The 18,065-nt window shown below is 45.0% G+C and overlaps 1 protein-coding gene across 6 annotated transcripts in view; it reads right to left on the bottom strand.

Moving 5' to 3' along the window:
• Positions 1 to 17,413, bottom strand: part of PCSK5 (proprotein convertase subtilisin/kexin type 5) — a 154,834-nt gene extending 137,421 nt beyond the window's left edge. The window contains exon 1 of one of the 6 annotated variants that reach the window (XM_083403368.1): positions 16,421 to 17,413. In XM_083403368.1, coding sequence (XP_083259494.1) covers positions 16,421 to 16,621 — 201 coding nt within the window. In that variant the 5' untranslated portion in view covers positions 16,622 to 17,413. Of the gene's footprint in view, positions 1 to 4,864; positions 4,905 to 5,607; positions 5,901 to 10,442; positions 10,548 to 15,905; positions 16,018 to 16,420 lie in introns of those variants that run through there. The other 5 variants (XM_083403373.1, XM_083403369.1, XM_083403371.1 and 2 more) reach the window with 5 other exon arrangements.
• Between the last annotated feature and the right edge of the window lie 652 nt (positions 17,414 to 18,065).

Here is an 18,065-nt window from a genome sequence, read left to right as displayed (position 1 = left end):
GAACTTAAATTTATGATTGCAGCCTTAACTGCTACATATTCCTTGGGTAATTTGCTCAAAAGGCTAGATGGGCCATATGTTCCCTGCCTCTCTTATCTTTGTCTGAATATTTGCGTAGCTAATTAATGATTATGTTGATAGACCGTTGTAACTGTTTAAACTCAATTTGCAAACTACTGCTTGGGTACTTGAAGCCTGCATCCAAATATTAGAAGAATTTCAGCATCCTGCAGCTTGGCTGCTCTTGGCCATGCAGACCTCTCTTCTCTGTCATTCTCTCTTGTCAAGTTCGCCTTCTCTTCTCCAGCTCTTTACCTTCTTATTACTATGGACCCCATGCTTTCCTAAAGCTAAGTACACACTTCCATTTACTCTGCATCAAGTGCACTTCCACGGATGGTTTGGAAAGTGGTATACACACAACGTTAGTCACAATCCATATCTATTTTGTATCTCTCTTGTCATTTTTTAATATACAAAATACTGCATTTTTCCCCAAGCCAACTTTGATCCGAATTGAGAAAAAGAGCAACTTAGCTGCATTTTAAGCTGGCCATGTACACCACCTCAGGCCCTGGTTCCAGTTCTCCCTGATGATCTCTCTCTCTCTCTCTCTCTCTCTCTCTCTCTCTTGTGAACCTCTTACTTTTTTCACTTCTCTTCTTCCTGTGTATTGATTTTTTTAATACTCTCCTTAAATTTAACAAAACTCTCAGGGCAGGGCAGAACAGTCATAAAAATAAAATAAAATAAAAGAATATGGATTAACACAGCAGAACAATAAACCCCAAGCAGAGGAATAAAAGGCAGCATCCCCCCCCCCCCCGACCTTTTCACATTAAAGCCACACTGAAAATGCACCTGGGGGCATTCCATGCAGAGAGCGTCACAGCTGCAAAGGCCTTCTCTTGTCACCACCACCCTCACCTCACTTCAGAAGGCAGGGGAATTCAGAGAAGCGCCTCTGGCAGCAAGCTCAAGTGGTCTTTTTGATATCTGAATCCCAAAACTTTAAAGGTAAGGACCAGCACTTTGAATTGTGCTCAGGGAAGAACTGGCAACCAATTTAGTTGTGTAGAACTGATGGGGTTGTTTTCCCCTTTGGTCAGCTCCAGGTAGTAACCTGGCAGCAGTGTTCTGTATGAACATAAGTTTCTAAGAAGTCTTCAAAGGCAGTTTCACATACACTGTATTATCTCTTAGTCTGCCTTACCTATCTCTCATCTAAACTCAGAGGAGGAGCTCAGTCAGAGACAGCTACAGATTCTTCTACCTACTCCACTCTGCTGTGACTTTATCTCAGATCAGCCAGCCACCTCCCTTAGTGAAGTACAGTATCGATTTTAAATACAGCAACACTGACATATTTATCTAGCTTACTGAATTTTTATATTTTAAAAAACCTTAGTTACCCTGAGAAGCTCAATAACAGCAAAAACACACTGCATATATGACTAGGAAAATATATTCAGAAACTGACTAAACCTCTGATTGACTGAAAGTGGTGCGTACAGTTAAACAGGTTTTTTTAAAAAAACCTGTTTTCCTTGGGCAACATACAATTTGATGATATTTCTAAGAATGGATTATTCTCACTTTAACGTCATCTCAAAAAACTTCCTCTGTGCTTCTGATCATCTGATTATTCCAATTTCGCTCTCTTTCTCTCTCTGGGTTGTTTTGGATTGCTATATTTAGAATGTATGTGAGGAAAAACAGAACATAATATTTACCAAGATAAAATATTGATACTTCTGTAATCTTAGTCCTCCTTAAATGCAATGGAGGTATGGTAAAAATTAGACCATTTGTTTACAATTCCACCAATGATGAGTTTGTGCCTTTCTGCATCTGTAAGCTCACACAATTTCACTGCACCATTTGCATTACTCCTTTCTACTGCAGATGCATAAAATAAGATTATTTCGAGCAACTGTGAAATAAATATTCACCTCTCATCTTAATGAACATATGGCAAATGCTAGGATTTCTTCCTGTCCTGCAGTGGAGCTCTGTGTCTGAAACACTATCTCTTTGAATCAAAGCAATTGGTCTAAAACAAGGACATACTGCTTAGTAAGCTTCTAAATATGATTTTCAGTTGGCTACATCAGTATCTTTTGCCCCCTTCCATTTCCACTTTGAAGATGCTGAATCTGCACATATAGTTAAACATCAAATGCAATGTCACTGAGAAATGACACTCCTTCAAAGAGCAGATTAAAAATTGCCAGAGAGCAATCTGGCATAACTGTCATGCCTAGAATTCATATGCTTCAATAATGATTCCAGCCTTCTCCCTGGTACATTTTGAAATGGCAAAAGGAGATCTGTTGATATATACATTTAGTAACTACAAGACTAAATGTCCACTGTTATATCTTTCTCTTTTTTTCTTGTAAACTGGGCAATCTTTATGCAATGTTATTTACCGCACAGGGCAGTTATGTGGATAATACTCCTTTGTATGCCACTGTGCCCTTGAAGAAGGAGTTGGATACATATAATTAAGGATTATTATTTTTCATAGAGTAAGCTAAGGACTGACCTAGATGGACTGACCATTCAGTATATTTAAACATAGACTTGCACCATTTGGGTAGAAAAGGGGTTTCTATCAAATTTTAAAAGCCAAGGGCGAGGGGAATCAAATATTTCCTTATCTACAGTTAAAAAGGTAAAGGGACCCCTGAACGTTAGGTCCAGTCGCGGACGACTCTAGGGTTGCGGCGCTCAACTTGCTTTATTGGCCAAGGGAGCTGGCGTACAGCTTCCAGGTCATGTGGCCAGCATGACTAAGCCGCTTCTGGAGAACCAGAGCAGCTCATGGAAACGCCGTTTACCTTCCCGCCGGAAGGTATTTATCTACTTGCACTCTGATGTGCTTTTGAACTGCTAGGTTGGCAGTAGCAGGGACCGAGCAATGGGAGCTCACCCTGTGGTGGGGATTCGAACCGCTGACCTTCTGACCAGCAAGCCCAAGAGGCTCAGTAGTTTAGACCACAGTGCCACCTGTGTCCCTTATCTACAGCTTAGCTCTCCCCGGTTCTCTCTCCTCCAGGTGCTTTTCTGCTAGTTTATTTTATTATTACAAAATAATAAGAATAACAACAAGGTGGTTTACAAAATAAAGCAGATACAATAAAATATGCAAACTGGAATCCAGAATTCTGTAGAATCAGTACTAAGGATCAGTGTCTAGTTATGCCTATGTGAACAGGTAAGTATTTACTAGCTGGTAGAACACTAACAGCAGCTCAGCTGCTGTCATATCTGCAAGCGACGTTTGTCTACAAAGTCCTCCTCTAGCTCACCATAAGATGACATGTCACAACTAGACTACACCCCCCATTTTCTACACATTTAAGTACATGGAAAAGCTGCCATCATACTGCATTTGGACCAGATACTGGTTTGCCTTCCCAGAACTTCCTTTAAAAAGGTAAAGGTAAATAACACCTGACAGCACTGGCGGAGGAAGAGGAGTGTGTGGGGAGCGCACCACCCCCGGCAGTGCGATCCTGGTAGGATGTAATCACGGCTGCCCCCCTGCCCATGCTGGGCACCACGCCAGCCTCACCCCCGTCTGCTCTCCACCCCCCCCCCCCATGAAGCTCCACCACTGCCTGACAGTTAAGTCCAGTCGCAGAGGACTCTGGGGTTGCAGCGCTCATGTCGTTTTACTGGCCGAGGGAGCCGAGGTTTGTCCGCAGACAGTTTTTCCGGGTCATGTGTCCAGCATGACTAAGCCGCTTCTGACACAACGGAACACCAAAACCAGAGCAGCACACGGAAATGCTGTTTACCTTCCCACTGGATGGTACCTATTAATCTACTTGCACTTTTTGGCTTCCCTTATTTTTGTTCATCTCCTTGAGCTACCACATAATACAAAATTGATTCCCTACTCAGAGTAAGCTATGTAAATTGCTCAGTCTTCTTCACACTGATTATTAGTTTATCAGTTAAGCAAATGCTGTATCTACTCTGATCTAATCTCATGTGAACCAGATGTAAAGTCAATGCAATTAAACTGATATGAGCAAAGGAATCAGCCTTAGAGAAAACAAATAATTTGAGATATTGATGAGTTTTGGAACAAGGCACGTCTGTTTAGTGTAAACTACAGATTTGCATTTATGCCAAAAGAGCATACAGTACAGTGTTCAAAGCAATTGATACAGTACCTACAATGTTATACTGTTTCCATAGTACACTTAATAACACAACAACCAATAAGCCTTTTAACATTGTACTTCGCCTTACAAATCAAAAGACAAAAATGACTGGTCAGGATAATTGCAATGTTTTCATTTTACTGACTGCAGCATCAAGGTTGATTAAGTAATTCCCTATCATCCACTCCAATACAGTTTACTGTGAAATAATAACACTCCAACCCCTGGTATTATTGGGGGTGAGTTTCATTCACTAAGTGATCTGTTGAGGTATTAAATATCCATCACACCATCTCATCCATTTATTTTATCAGCATCAACTGGCAGAGCAGTAAAACTTTAACAGCCTTGTTAGACTTTCTACTGAATCAAAGTCTGCCCCATGTGCCTATCTGTAAAAAAAAGTTTAACAAAGCATGGAAAATGGTAAACACCATTCTACAGTTTGATATATCAGTAATAATATACGTAGCATTTATTTCAACAGTCCAAGAACCATTTATAAAGTCTATGCCATTGCAGGGAGAAGAAAAGCGAAGCAATAAATCCTGCACAAACCCTGAGTGGAGTCCCTAAGACAGTTGGATGGCGCCTTGGAAGCCTCCTTCCAGCAACTCCTGAACCCAGCCTGGTGCCAAAGGCAGGCATGCAGACCAGCATTTTCTGCCCCATTCCCGCTGCCTTACCTTTGCTGGCTCTCTCTCTCTGTTTCCCCCGCCTATCCAAGGCTGCCAACAGGCCTTCGAGGCCTGCAAGGCCACTGCTACTTTTTCTGTCGCCTCCCACAAGACCTGGCAGGCTGCTGCTGCTTCTGTCACCGCCTCCTGCCACTGCAGCGAGGCCTGGCAGGCCGTCACGGCAGCCGCACCTCCAGAATCTGGCTGTGTACTTCTGGAAGCACAGCTTCCAGAAGTACGTCAGTGTCAACAAGGCCGAGAGCGGGGTCCTGTCGCCTGAGCAGTGCTGGACCTCCATACACACTGGCCAGGCTTGCTCCTCAAGGCGGTCACTTTAGCGCTGCTAACACAGCATTTGACGTCACTCCCAGAGGTGCCCTCCATTGTCTCTTGAGACAGTCGGGTGCCAACCACTGCAGGAATGAAATATTCAGCCTTGTTTCTTCAACCATCAATTCTGCAGAAATGGTTTAGGGAGGCCTATAGTCTCACCCAGGAACTAATATCAAGTGAATTTTATTTAAATATTGTTTACAACATTGGTGGAATCTACACACATATAAAAAAACACTGAAAATGCATTTTATTTTTTTAAAAAACCCACATTGCATTTGGCATAGCTCTCTTTTGCCATCTAGTGTCACATTTGTATATTGCACTTTACAACACATTTAAAACCTTTTATTTGCAGTTGTATAGTTGAGTCTACCGTCACTCAAAAATAGTTTGGCTGTAATCCTAAACATACTTACTAGGGAGTAAGTTCTATTAGTTCCATTGTTTTTCTCCAAAGCCTGCAGGGAAGTGAAAGAAAAGACCTACACTCTGCCTCTCCCTCAAGTTCTCTGGGTCTTGCTGTGTTGGAGGGGGTAACAAAATGAGAGCACCCTTCCCCTTTTAGTTTCATGCAGCATGCTGTGGACTTGGGAAAGTGGAGGAGTGTGCAAGGTGCTGAGGGGGGGGGGAGGGAAGACTGGAGCAGCATGACTAGCACATAGCTAAACTATCATAGGTTGATGCGGCCCACTAAGGGTGCATTGCATGAAGGCCTTCAAATTCTGCAACCAGTACTGCTGTGAAGCAGATGTGAGTGTTGATGAGAGCATAGGCCTCTGCAAGCACTTAATGGTACTCTGTTCCCTGTATTAAACTGTTAACAGAAACATACAAATTGGTTAGCCCCTAAGAAAATACATGCCTAAAAATGGACATAAATACTGTACTGTTCTACATTTTAAACATTAGCCTTGGAGATAATCTGACTTTGGAGGAAGCAAATGTGCTGAATCCTGATCAACTCTGATTTGTTCAGGGTCACAGTGGGCATCAGGGCTGTGGTCCTTGACAAAGCTGTTCTCCCGTATGCAACTTATCAGGAATGTTTTAGTATAAAAGCACAAATGTATTTCTGGCACAAAGCTGTGTTTACAGGAAATGGGGGAAGCCACAGGACTTAAGATGATACATCATTATACTGTAATTTTCATGGCTACATTCAAATCTCTTGTTTCCCCCTCCCCCCACAAACTGTACCATGGTATTGTTGCTGTTGCAGCGTCTATTTGAACTCTCTGTTCGACAGTGGAATTTGCTGCCAAGGAGTGTGGTGGAGTCTCCTCCTTTGGAGGTCTTTAAGCAGAGGCTTGACAACCATATGTCAGGAGTGCTCTGATGGTGTTTCCTGCTTGGCAGGGGGTTGGACTCGATGACCCTTGTGGTCTCTTCCAACTCTATGATTCTATGATTCTTCAGGAGATTGCATTTTTAGGATATACTTCCTCCCAGTGCTTTTTTTTCTTAAAAAATATATGTTTAGGGGTACTCTCATTTTGACTCAAGAAAATCACCATTTTATAGTTCAAATCCAAAAAAGCCAAAGAAGATAGCTAGTGAGAAATGCATTAACAAACTATGTTCAGATCACATCTTTAGGAATGCTGTCTCGTGTCAAGCCTAAACAAGTACATGCCTCTGGTAGAGAGAGCATTTCATGCAAGAGAAGCAGGAGCTAGAGCTTCAGTCTCACACCAACCCCTGCAGTTACCTGTAGTCCTGAGTGAGAAGACATTAGGGTTGTAAGCAAAGAAAGAGGAAGGTCATTGTTCCATGGTAGAAAGAACCAGCTGTATTTGTGGAAGTTTGCAGGTCAAAGCCCAGCATCTCCAGAGAGGGCTGACCCTGCCTGAAACTTTGGAGAATCATTGCCAGCCAATGCAGACAATGTTGAGTGAGAGGGATCACAAAATTGTAGAGTTGGAAGGGACCACAAGGATTATCTAGTCCAACCTCCTGCAATGCAGGAATGTTTTTCCTCAACATGGGACTTGGAACTTACGACCCTGTGATTAAGTATCTACCTACTGTACCAACTGAGCGCCAACATGACATGACAGCTTCTTTTCCTAACTATCCAGATATCATCATAAGGAAATGGTGGCAGGAGTTGGGCTCAGCTTTTCAACAGCATTTTTAACTTTAAAAGTTATTGCTGCAAGCTTTTCCACACTCCTGTTTTACCCTCCACTACATCTGCGTAGTTAAATGCCTCAGCTGCTGGCCATGGCAGATCCTAGAGACAAAAATACTAATAATCCTAACTGAGAGACTTTGAAGGATACCTGAACTGAACAGAACACAGTTGTATTATTAGTTAAAGGGAAAGTATTTCCATCCCTTTCAACCAATGTTGCCAGAAGTAACATCTGACAGGTCTTCATGCATAATACAAGAGCACACATCTAAATAAGCACATTTATATTTTGTGAAACGTTGTAAATTTCCCACAATAATCTGCAACAGTGACACAATTTAACATTAATCTTGTCAAATCTGGGACAGCGGGGAATGGTGCATGGGCATTAGGAGGGCAGGACAGATTTATATATATATGTAACATAAAATAGTGGAAGACAGAAGTGTCGGGTGTGCTCTGGTCCAGGGGGTCACGAAGAGTCGGACACGACTAAACAACAACATAAAATAATTGAATAACTAAGCTCCATGCCCAAGCATGAAGAATAAAGGTTTTCCCCCTTTATTTGAATTCTGCTGCATCTTTTTTTCTAGGAATACAGGTTGAGCATGAGGATGGGGAGAGCAGACCATAAATTATGAGAGAAAGGAGAATTTTTTGGGGAGGGGTGTCCCCCTTCCTGTGTCCCTGTCCATTTGATTTTGTGTATCTGATGGTGTGTTTGGTATGGAGGGAGGAGTGTAAGTAGAATACATATTCTTATATCTTGAAATATATAAGAAAACCATTCTGCTGTAGTTCTTGGTTATGTTCCTGTGCGTTTGTGACAGTGGGTGAGATTTACTGGTTATGTGTTGCCTGCTTTTTGAACCCAAATCTGCAGCATAAGACAGAGTCTTTCTAGCCCTTCCTAGTGATGAGATAGCAAAGTCTGCTGATGACACCAAGTTACTTCTGAGAGTTCCACTAAATTGATGCTTTGAATTACTGCTGCACTGATTGTAACTAGGGGATATTATTAATTAATTAATTAAATTTGTATACCACCCTATAACCACAGGTCTCTGGGCAGTTCACAAAATTTTTTGATGTGAAGTGAGGGGGCCACAGTATTCCTGAACATCCACTACTTGGTTTTTTTATATTTTTTCTGACTGTTCACTGGTATTCACAGTGTGTCTTGTTTGTTGCTCCTGCACAAATTCCCTCTCACAAACTTCCTCTTCTTGTCCTGGGACAAACTGGGGTCTTATACTATATGTGATATATAGTGATATATATATAGTCAGTGCTTTTTTTCTTTAAAAAAATATATATTCAGGGATACTCTCATTTTGACTCAATAAAATCACCATTTTATAGTTCAGTAAATACAGTAAATGGACAAAAGTACAAAGATTCACAAAATATTTAGGCGTATGCGTACCCCTGCGTACACCCAGAAAAAAACACTGTATATAGTGCTTTGTGAAGCTGAGGCTCCAAGACTTTGGCCACCTCATGAGAAGAGAAGACTCCCTGGAAAAGACCCTGATGTTGGGGAAGATGGATGGCACAAGGAGAAGGGGACGACAGAGGACAAGATGGTTGGACAGTGTTCTCGAAGCTACCAGCATGAGTTTGACCAAACTGCGGGAGGCAGTGGAAGACAGGAGGGCCTGGCATGCTCTGGTCCAGGGGGTCACGAAGAGTCGGACACGACTAAACGACTAAACAACAACATAGTGCTATGTAGCTCAGTAGATTTGGCTATGTGATGTCATGGAGGCAATTCAGAGTGAAGGCAGAAAGCACTCTGAAGAAGTGCCAGGAAGGAAGCCTGTAAGCAAACAGTTTCATATCTGAAAATGTTTTACAGTCCTGAAATTTGCTGAAGAGTGAGGTAGTTTTCAGGGAGAGGAAAAAAGTTTCTGCAATGTGTCTATTTCAGCTAAGCATAACCTTAAATGTTGGAGTAGTATTTTTCAACATTTGACCATATTTTAACAGTATTTGACAGGTTAACTGACTAAATATTTTCAATTAGTGAAATAGTCAACTACTACTCCTCTCAAAATTAATTTAGTATCAATATTAACAGTTTTCTCAAGAACTGGTTTGTAAGATCTGACTCTTGTCTTCTCTTTTAAAAAATATTTCCTGTTACTCATAAGTTCTGAAGAATTTCCTCATTCACTGAAGTCTAAAGTTTTCTATTCCTTTGGGCCTTTTGGCCCAAAACTTCATCGTATTAAAAACAACATTTTAAGCCTTCCATTGACTTTCAAAAGTTCAAGGTTAATGTTTGTCTTTGCTAATCCTCAAATGAGGCCCCAATTCTATGCACACTTATCTAAGAGTAAGCCCCATTGAATTACTGTTTTGTTTGTGTAGGAGTATGAAAACTTTCAAGTCAAACAGTAACCTTAATTAGGCAGAACTGCAAGAAAATTTACAGAGAGAGAAAAAAATTGTTCCAGATTTATTTCCTCCCTGCCCCCTTCCAATATGATGGTTGTAAGGCAGGGTCCTCAAACTTTTTAAACGGGGGTTGGACTATAGTTTGAAAAAAATATGACTGGTCAGTGCTCAAACATATATATACTGCAACATTATTAAAAATCCACAATAATAAATAGGCTTTAGACTTTGATGTCAGACGGTCACCCTGGTTCTGCCCCACTCCACCCTTTTAAAATTTACTAAGAATTTTATTAATTCACTCAAAGAACTTCTCCCTAAATGATGTTAGGGAAGAAGGGTGAAGTTAATGCAGAGACTGGGAACCACGCAGCCCATTCCTTCTGGGTTGAATTTACTCCCAAAGGCACGCAGCTAAGGACCCAGTTCTAAAGCCCTGAGCATTTTTCTCATGAGCCGTTTTCTCATGAGTAACCCTATTCAAAAGAAAAGGAGCAGCTCAAGAGGCTGGGGAATTGTGGATTGCAACTTGGACCTGTTTGTACTACTGGAGTTCCCTAACCAAGGAGCCACCCTTCATTAAGGGGAAGCCTCTTTTTAAAAATCCCGATATCGGAGATCTCTTGGCCTGGGTGACGCCACTGAGCCTTTCTGCCTCCTGGCTGGGAACTGAGGAGAGGAGAGCAACACAAAATGAACAACTGCAAGCCCCACCTTGGCTGGTCAGTTTCTTGAATGGGGAAATAAACCAAAAGACGGGCCTGACTTGTGGCCCCCTCGCACCACCCCATGGAAACCGAGAAAGGTGTTTGCCACTGACTTCAAGCAGGACATGTGCTCCGTTGTGTGAAATCCATGTGTGCCAAGAGGCGGCGGCGAGGCGACAAAGGGACAGAGGGGGAGGCAGAAGGAGGGATTGGGGAATGAGCTTGAGGCAGAGCCTGAGGCTGATGTAAACCCAGTGTGGCGTTGCAGCCTTGGACTTTGCGGCGGGTTCTGAAATGGCCAGGCAGGCTGGATTCAGGACCCTGGGGGCTGGATGTTTGAGGACCCCTGTTGTAAGGTGTCTGCTTGAGGGGGGTGGGAATCAAAGAACTAGTCAGAAAATGTGGTAAACTGAATAAGATGAATATATGAATAAAATTATACACAATTTCTTTTACAAATTCACATAGAAAAGTGAATATAAACAAGAATAGTTTGTTACCTCTTAAGAATTCCTGACAGGGCTACTACTGCCTTTCTGACCTTTTACCTCATGTCCTAAAGTAAACCTGCTAAGGTAAACTAGTTTGTTACCTGTTAAGTTGCTGACAATATAATCACTGCCTTTCTGACCTCTTACTTATTGTCCTAAAAGTAAACCAATTAAACAATCTCCCTCGGAGTATTTGCTACTTTCTGGAATACAAAGGACAGCAAAAAAACAGAGACCTTGGATTCTTAGGTAATGGCAGATATATGTAACCCTGCATCCATTGAACTATAGATGTATTAGAGCAGTATTTAGTCATCTTTCACCTCTGTCAAGTTAATAATATTAATACCATTTTAATACCAATTTTGTGTATTATACTAGTATATGGCCATTCTGTCTAATGAAGTGTTCCAAATTAAATTGCTTGCATAATTCAATGGCAGCTTGTCATATAAAAGACTTTGACATGTGAGATAATTCAGTGCAGCAATTTTATTCAAAATCTGAGATGTGGTCGTTTGTTTTTTAAAGTGATCTGCCATGGAACAGCCCCACAGAAGACAATAACGGTGGTTACCCAGACCTCATTGCTGGTTGCGAAGGGGCCCCCAGATCTGTTCAAGCTTCAGGGTCCCAAAAATGTAGGTCCGCCACTGCCTGAGGATCTCTCCCAGCACCTTCATATAGATGTTAAAAAGCATGTGGGAGAGGGCAGAGCCACGAGGCTCCCTACAAGTGATTGCCCAGGGGTCTGAACACTCACCCCCCAACACCACTTTCTGGACACGGCCCAGGAGGAAGGAGCTGTACAGCAGTGCCCTCAGCTCCAAACTCCTGTAGACGGTCCAGAAGGATGCCATGGTCAATGGTATCAAAAGCCGCTGAGAGATCCAGCAGAACCAGGAAACTGTTTTCACCTCTGTCCCTAGCCCACCAGAGATCATTGACCAGCTTGACCAAGGCGGTTTCAGTCCTATGATGGGGCCTGAATCCTGATTTGAAGGGGTTCAAATGGTCCACATCCTCCAGATATTCCTGGAGTTGTTCAATGACCACCCACTCAATCACTTACATTTCCCAGATAATAAAGTTACTTTTGAAAGAAGTTGTGAAGTCTACTTCTTTCTTATAGAAAGGTGATAATTAAATTTTGCTAATACCTAGAGATGAATCTTTACAGTAAGTACTAAAAGGTCAGGATGTTTGTTTGTACTTGCGAGGGTCACATATAGTTCATTGATGGGTATATATCTTATAGTAAAGCAATGCTAGCTGGACCACTGCCATGATCTGTACTAATCAACAATGCAAAAATCCACACTAGCACATAATTACAATACTGTAATGGTTGGGAATATGTTTTGCATGCAGGAGAGCCAAGGTTCATCTCCACTTGAAAAATTCACAAGTAGCATAGCTAGGAAAGAAACACTCTCTGCCAGAGACCTCAGAGCTTCTACCAATTAGAGGAGGCAGCGCTGTAGTAGATGGGGAAATGGTTTGACTAAGCATAACATAGCTTGAGAGACGGCCTTCTCCCTATCCATTGCCCAGGAATGAAAGATTTGAGACTAGGCAATAATTGGCCACATTGGTTCGTGTTTTGTTTTTTTAAGTGGCTCTTTAAGGGGCTCAGGGAAGATACCCTCACAGAGGGAAACATTCACCACCCCACAGAGCCCATTGCCCAACCCGCCTGGCTCGCTTTTATGAGTCATGATTGGTAAGGATCAAGGAGACAGGTGGTTGCTTTCACTCGTCCAAGCAGCCTGTCCACAACCTCAGAAATAACAGGTTGAAATTGATCTCACATAACCTGACTAGACAGAGCTCTGGAACTCTCCAGTAGTGGAGACTATCTCTTTCTGAATCTGAGGAATCTGGTCTCCTTGCAGACTTGTCCAATATTTATCCTCCCCAAGTTGAAGCTTAACTAGTATTTTATTAATACTACCAGTGTGTAGCATTATTACATATAAGCAATCTCATGACACCTATTCACTGTATTGCTTGAGTAACCTAACAATAGTACTATGTGTACATGCAATATATAATTCAGGCCTATATAAGTCTTATTGAGCCATGGAACATGAGAAAATAATAATCTGGGATTTTTTAAAAAATCTAATCAAAGGCGTATTCTGTTATCTATCTATCATCTGTCTATCTATCTAATTGCTATGATTCAACTATATAAACAGAAGTAAGAATAACCAATACCAAAATACAGAAAGAGTTTAGAATTGTCGATGTTATTACACAAAATGCTGCTTCTAGTCAAGATCAGCATAGAATGACACTTCAGTATTTGCATTATTGTGCTCATTGATCTAACAGTTTTTATTATCTGAGCACCAACAGGTAGACTGTATTTTAGTGTATACAACTTCAGTAGCTGACATCAACTTTTATTATGCAAAGGTTTCTACACTGCCTGTGCAGTAACACTTTATTTTCACAGAAGATGAGAGAAAGCTCTTCAAATTAAGGGCCATAATAAACTACTTTTTGAAACTTTCACTGTAATCATACAGTATGTGTGAACTGATTATATGACACAACAAAAATGAACAAGTGTTACTGTCCTTTGATCTGAGCTAGTTGGTAGGGGAGAGGTTGATAGTATGATAGCTCAGGTGTATTTTATGGGTTCTTACAGCATAAAATAAAGATCTGTATTGTATAGGTTGAAACTGGTGCCCTAGACTTCTGCATTTGTGTAATAAATATGTTAACCAGAAGGAAACACTATCCTGTACTGGGGTCATAAAGAATAAGTGCAAAACTCTATTGTGTGTTATTTTAACCATGCCATCCATGGCTTATGCTCTTGGGTTGCATGCTTCACACCTTAGCTGGCTAAGTGCCATGAAATGTGTGATGTGTTATCACGGAGACTTTGTCAGTAATGAGAATCTATTTTTCCATCTTGTCTAGAATGACAGTTTAGCAGCAGGGTATTTTCTAAGTGTTACTGCATGCAGCAGGTGTTTCCTTACTGAGTGACTGCATTTGTCTGGGTCCAAGTATTTTCTCTTTGCCTTTTTCTTTTTTGGCAGGGGGATGTAGCTAGTTCCAGGTGTTTGTTAACCAAACATCTGTGGATTCTGCAAATTCCAGGTGTTTCCTATACGAGTAAATTTAAATCAAGTCAGATAAGTGCAAGCCCACTTTAATTCAAACATTAGACATCTCCCAAACATCTGCATTAAAGAACCTGCCAACCGCATATATGGAATGAAAAGTCAGTAGAAATACCACTGAAGCTTAAGTACTTTTCTAAAGCACTTTGAAAGTTACACAGTGTTCCTCAAAACGTTTCTTGAAGACTTGAACATTTCTTCTACAAAACTGAACACCTACACCTCCTCTTGCATAATGGTTTCAGCACTCCCTGGATTTTAGCAGGACAGCTGAATTTTTAGCCACTCTCTAGATGCTCCTCACAGTCAATTAGTTGGGCATGTCATGTCAATTGGCATTCATTGTTCCCATTATTTCCAATGGTCATGGGGTCACCAACCTTTTTGAGCTCATGGACACATATGCAAACCAGAGAAACTTGCTGTGAGCAGCAGAAACACAACCAAGCACACATCGCAACATATTATATTGGATACAACAGAATTTTAATTTCAAGCCTAATTTCAAGTGGAGGGAGGGGATGCCGTGAGGACCAGGGAAAGCTTTTTGTAGGGATATGTCCAGTTGGCGACTCCCTCAGTGGGCCTTCAGACAACCTCCACTGTTTTCAGTGTGTATTCTTGTCATTCATTTTCCTATGTCCCCTCAACAAAGGTCAGTGGTCAGCGCAAGGCATCATGCAGTAGCAAAGCCTCTGTAACTTTCCCCATCATTCAGCTTAAAAAATAAATCAACATGATCAAGTCTTTACCCACTACCAGAAATTTGTTTAATTGGGGGGGGGGGGGCTTGAGGTTCTAGCACAATTGAAGTTTCAGCATCAGATCCGGAAGCCTGTGTCCTAATTGCAGAAGAGTGGAGTTGATGGAGTAGGGTTCGCTTACTCCATCGCTGTTCAAAGCTATTCCTAATTATACTTCCCAAATGCGGGGGGGGGGGGGGATCCATAGTAGTGAAAAGTTCCAGGGCTGATGCCTAATGGTACAAATGTGATCCTGTCTCCCGCCGCCTTCTCTGTTATGCTGGCTGAAGCCGAGGCGAAATCTTGGCCCATCTATGAGGAGGGACACACACCATCTGCTTGTTAAAATGTTGATTTCCATTTGCTGTGCTCAAAGTCCACCGCGCAAAGAGCAAGGGAGAGCTCAGGACACGGGGAAGGGCCAGGCTGTAAACTGCGAGAGCTCCGACTACTAGCTGCTGAGGCCGGGGGGGGGGGGAGGGAGGTGCCCCCCCCCAGCAGCAGAATGCAAACCCGGAGAGAAGCAGAGCAAGCATCCGGGCAGATGCATCAAATTCCTGCTTTCTGACTCAGGCGCCGGAGCCCCACCAGCTCCAGCCCTTCGGGGCGCGGGGAGGATTCCAGGGGAGCCGAGAAATCCACCTGGTCGGCAGCGCAGCGCGGCTCCTTCTCCCCTCGCGCCGCCCTTGGTTTCCGTCCCAGCTTTCGGCGCGATTGTCGCCTTTTTACGATGGACGAAGGGACACCAACCAAACCGGCGCCTCCTCCTCCTCAGCCCTCCACTTCCCCCTCCTCGGAGCTTTAAAGCCGGGAGCCATTCCTTCCGATTAACGCCCAGCCCTATTAGCATGTCTTCAGCAAGGCGCCTGGAGGCAAAGCCCCACCGGAAAGGTGCGAGGGGTTCAAACGCAGGCAGAGCCTGGCGAAGCTCCGACCCGCCAGCTGCGTGTTCCGCGCGGCGGATCAGTTCTGGAGCGGCTTAAATAACAGCCGAAGCCCAAGAGTGAGCAAATCCACGGGCTTGTCTTCCGGGCGGGGCGCGAGCCTCGGCGGCAGCGGAGAAGGGAGGGAGAGTCGTCGTCCCCCCCTTTACCTCTTCAACACAGGAAGTTTGGGAAGGGCTGCTCGGCGGCTTTGCTCTTTCCCCCTTTTCAGAAGCTGCCGAGCAGCGCCCCATTGCAGCCCCGGGGCGAAGGGAGATGCCCCCGTCGGAGGGAGCTTTGGCCCCGCCGCCCTCCCCAGCCTCCTCGCAGTCCTCCCTCCCTCCGCAGCCCGCCTCTCCCCTTCCCCAATCGGCCTGCCCTTCTTCCCCCCGGGTCTCAACTCCGCAGCCACCGAAACAGTTCCCTCAGAGAGCGCGAGTTGCTCCTCGAGAACTCTGGGGCTGGCGCGCGGGCCGCCGGGCGCGCGCACGAGGAGGAGGGAAGACCTGGCCAGACCTCTACCTGCCCTTTGCGCCGCAGGAGCTGACCGCGGCGGGGCGTCCGCTTCCTGCCCTTTCCCCGCCGGCAGATGTGCGCCTGCCTGGCCGCCGCCGCCTCCCCCTCCCCGCCCGGCGGGACGCGAAGCCGTGGGGCGAGCGCGGGGGACCTTGGGCCGGAGGGTTACCTGTCCTATATTGATGTAGCCGTACTTGCTAGCTATCCTGTTGGCTTCTTGGTTCCCGCCGGTTATCCGCACCGCCCAGTGGTTGGTGTAGAGGCGAGTCCTGCAGGCGGGGAGCACGAAGCCCAGCCAGAGGGTCAGCAGGCACAGCAGGTCCGCTCCGCTCCGGACGCCGCAGCAGCCCCAGCCGCTCTTGCAGCCCATCTCGGCGGCGACGCGGGCGCGCGAAAAGACGCGTTGCTCTTCCGAAAGAAACTTCTCTCCGCTCCTTCCTCGGCTCTCTCCGGGCTTCCCCGCTCACCTCCGGGCACCTTCGCCCGCGGCGGGAACCGAGAGCGACCTCGGGAGGAAGCCAGCCAGAACTTGGACTCAGCGCATGGGCGCTCCCGAGGGGCTTCCGTGGCCCAGCGCCTCCACGTTGCCCGAGTCTCCTCGAGGCGCGGAAAGTTTGTTGGTTTCTCAAGAATACCGCGAGCCTCCCGCCCCCCTTTGCGCAGCTCGCGTCCTTTGCCTTGCGCCACGAGAGTCTCGGGGGAGAGGGAGGGAGGGAGGGGGCTGCCTCTTCCTCGGGGGCTTTCCTCTCCGCGCTCGGTGCCGTCTCGCTTTCCTTCGCCGTCTCCTCCTCACTTGTGCGGAGTCGAAGCAGCAGCAGCAGGCGGCGGTGTGTGAGTCTTGGCAGCCGAGCGCCCCAGCTCAGTCAGGCTCGGTCGCCTCCCTCTTTCCCCCTCCTCCTCCTCCGCCCCCCTCCCGGTTCTGGAAGGGGGACGCGGAGAGCGAGTGGAAATGGCAGCGGCAGCAGCAGCAGCAGCAGCAGCCGCCTTCTCCGCATAGAAGAGCTTCTCGATTCCCCTCCCGTCCGATGCCCGCCGTCTCTCCGTCTCCCTCGCTCTCCGGCCGCACGCCTGGTCCTAGCGCTTCCCGATTCTGACTCGACTGGGAAGACGTGAGCCAGGCGGGGAGGGAGGGGAGTCGCTTTTTAAAAAAGAGTGCAGCCCGTGGTGCGTTTTTGGACAGACAGAGAGGAACGTACAAGAAATACAGTTTGCTAGTATTTTAAAATGCGCGCAACTGCGCTGGGCCGAGCGAGAGCGAGAATCCACGCAGCAGCAGCAGCAGCAGAACTCACTGAAAGACCCCCTGAAAGCCCCAAGCAGGGAGCATGTGCTTTAGTTTCACCGTACTCTTCCTGGAGCGCGGTTTAAAAAACAACAGGTGGGGGGGGGGAGAGAAATGTAGTTAAAACAAAAGCAAAATGTTCCTAGGCAGGGTGAAGAGCTGAGTCTGCAGTAAGTAAGGCATAGTCTTCAAATGATGATGTTTCTTTCCGGAAGCTTTTTGCACCGTCAGACTGAGCAGTGCTTCCAGACACATGGTTATTGTGGGACTGGTGTTCGTCATACAAACAAGTTTAAAAGCAACACACTAAATTATTGCCAGATATCCATTTGCTATATCTCAATGACCCATTTACAGTGAAGCTCCCATCTGGAAGTTTCTTACTGAGTTTCTTACGCCCACTATATGGGCATAGCCAGGGTTTTTGTTGGTGGGGGGGGACCTCATTTGCGTTGATTTGGGGGGCAGCTGCCTCCCCCTTGGCTATGCCCATGGCCCATTACAAAGCTCTTATGGTAGGGTAAGGCCCTTG

This window comes from Podarcis tiliguerta, assembly GCF_965153285.1.
Source record: "Podarcis tiliguerta genome assembly, chromosome: 11".
Taxonomy (NCBI): Eukaryota; Metazoa; Chordata; class Lepidosauria; order Squamata; family Lacertidae; genus Podarcis; species Podarcis tiliguerta.
This window is presented reverse-complemented; position numbering and strand designations above follow the sequence as displayed.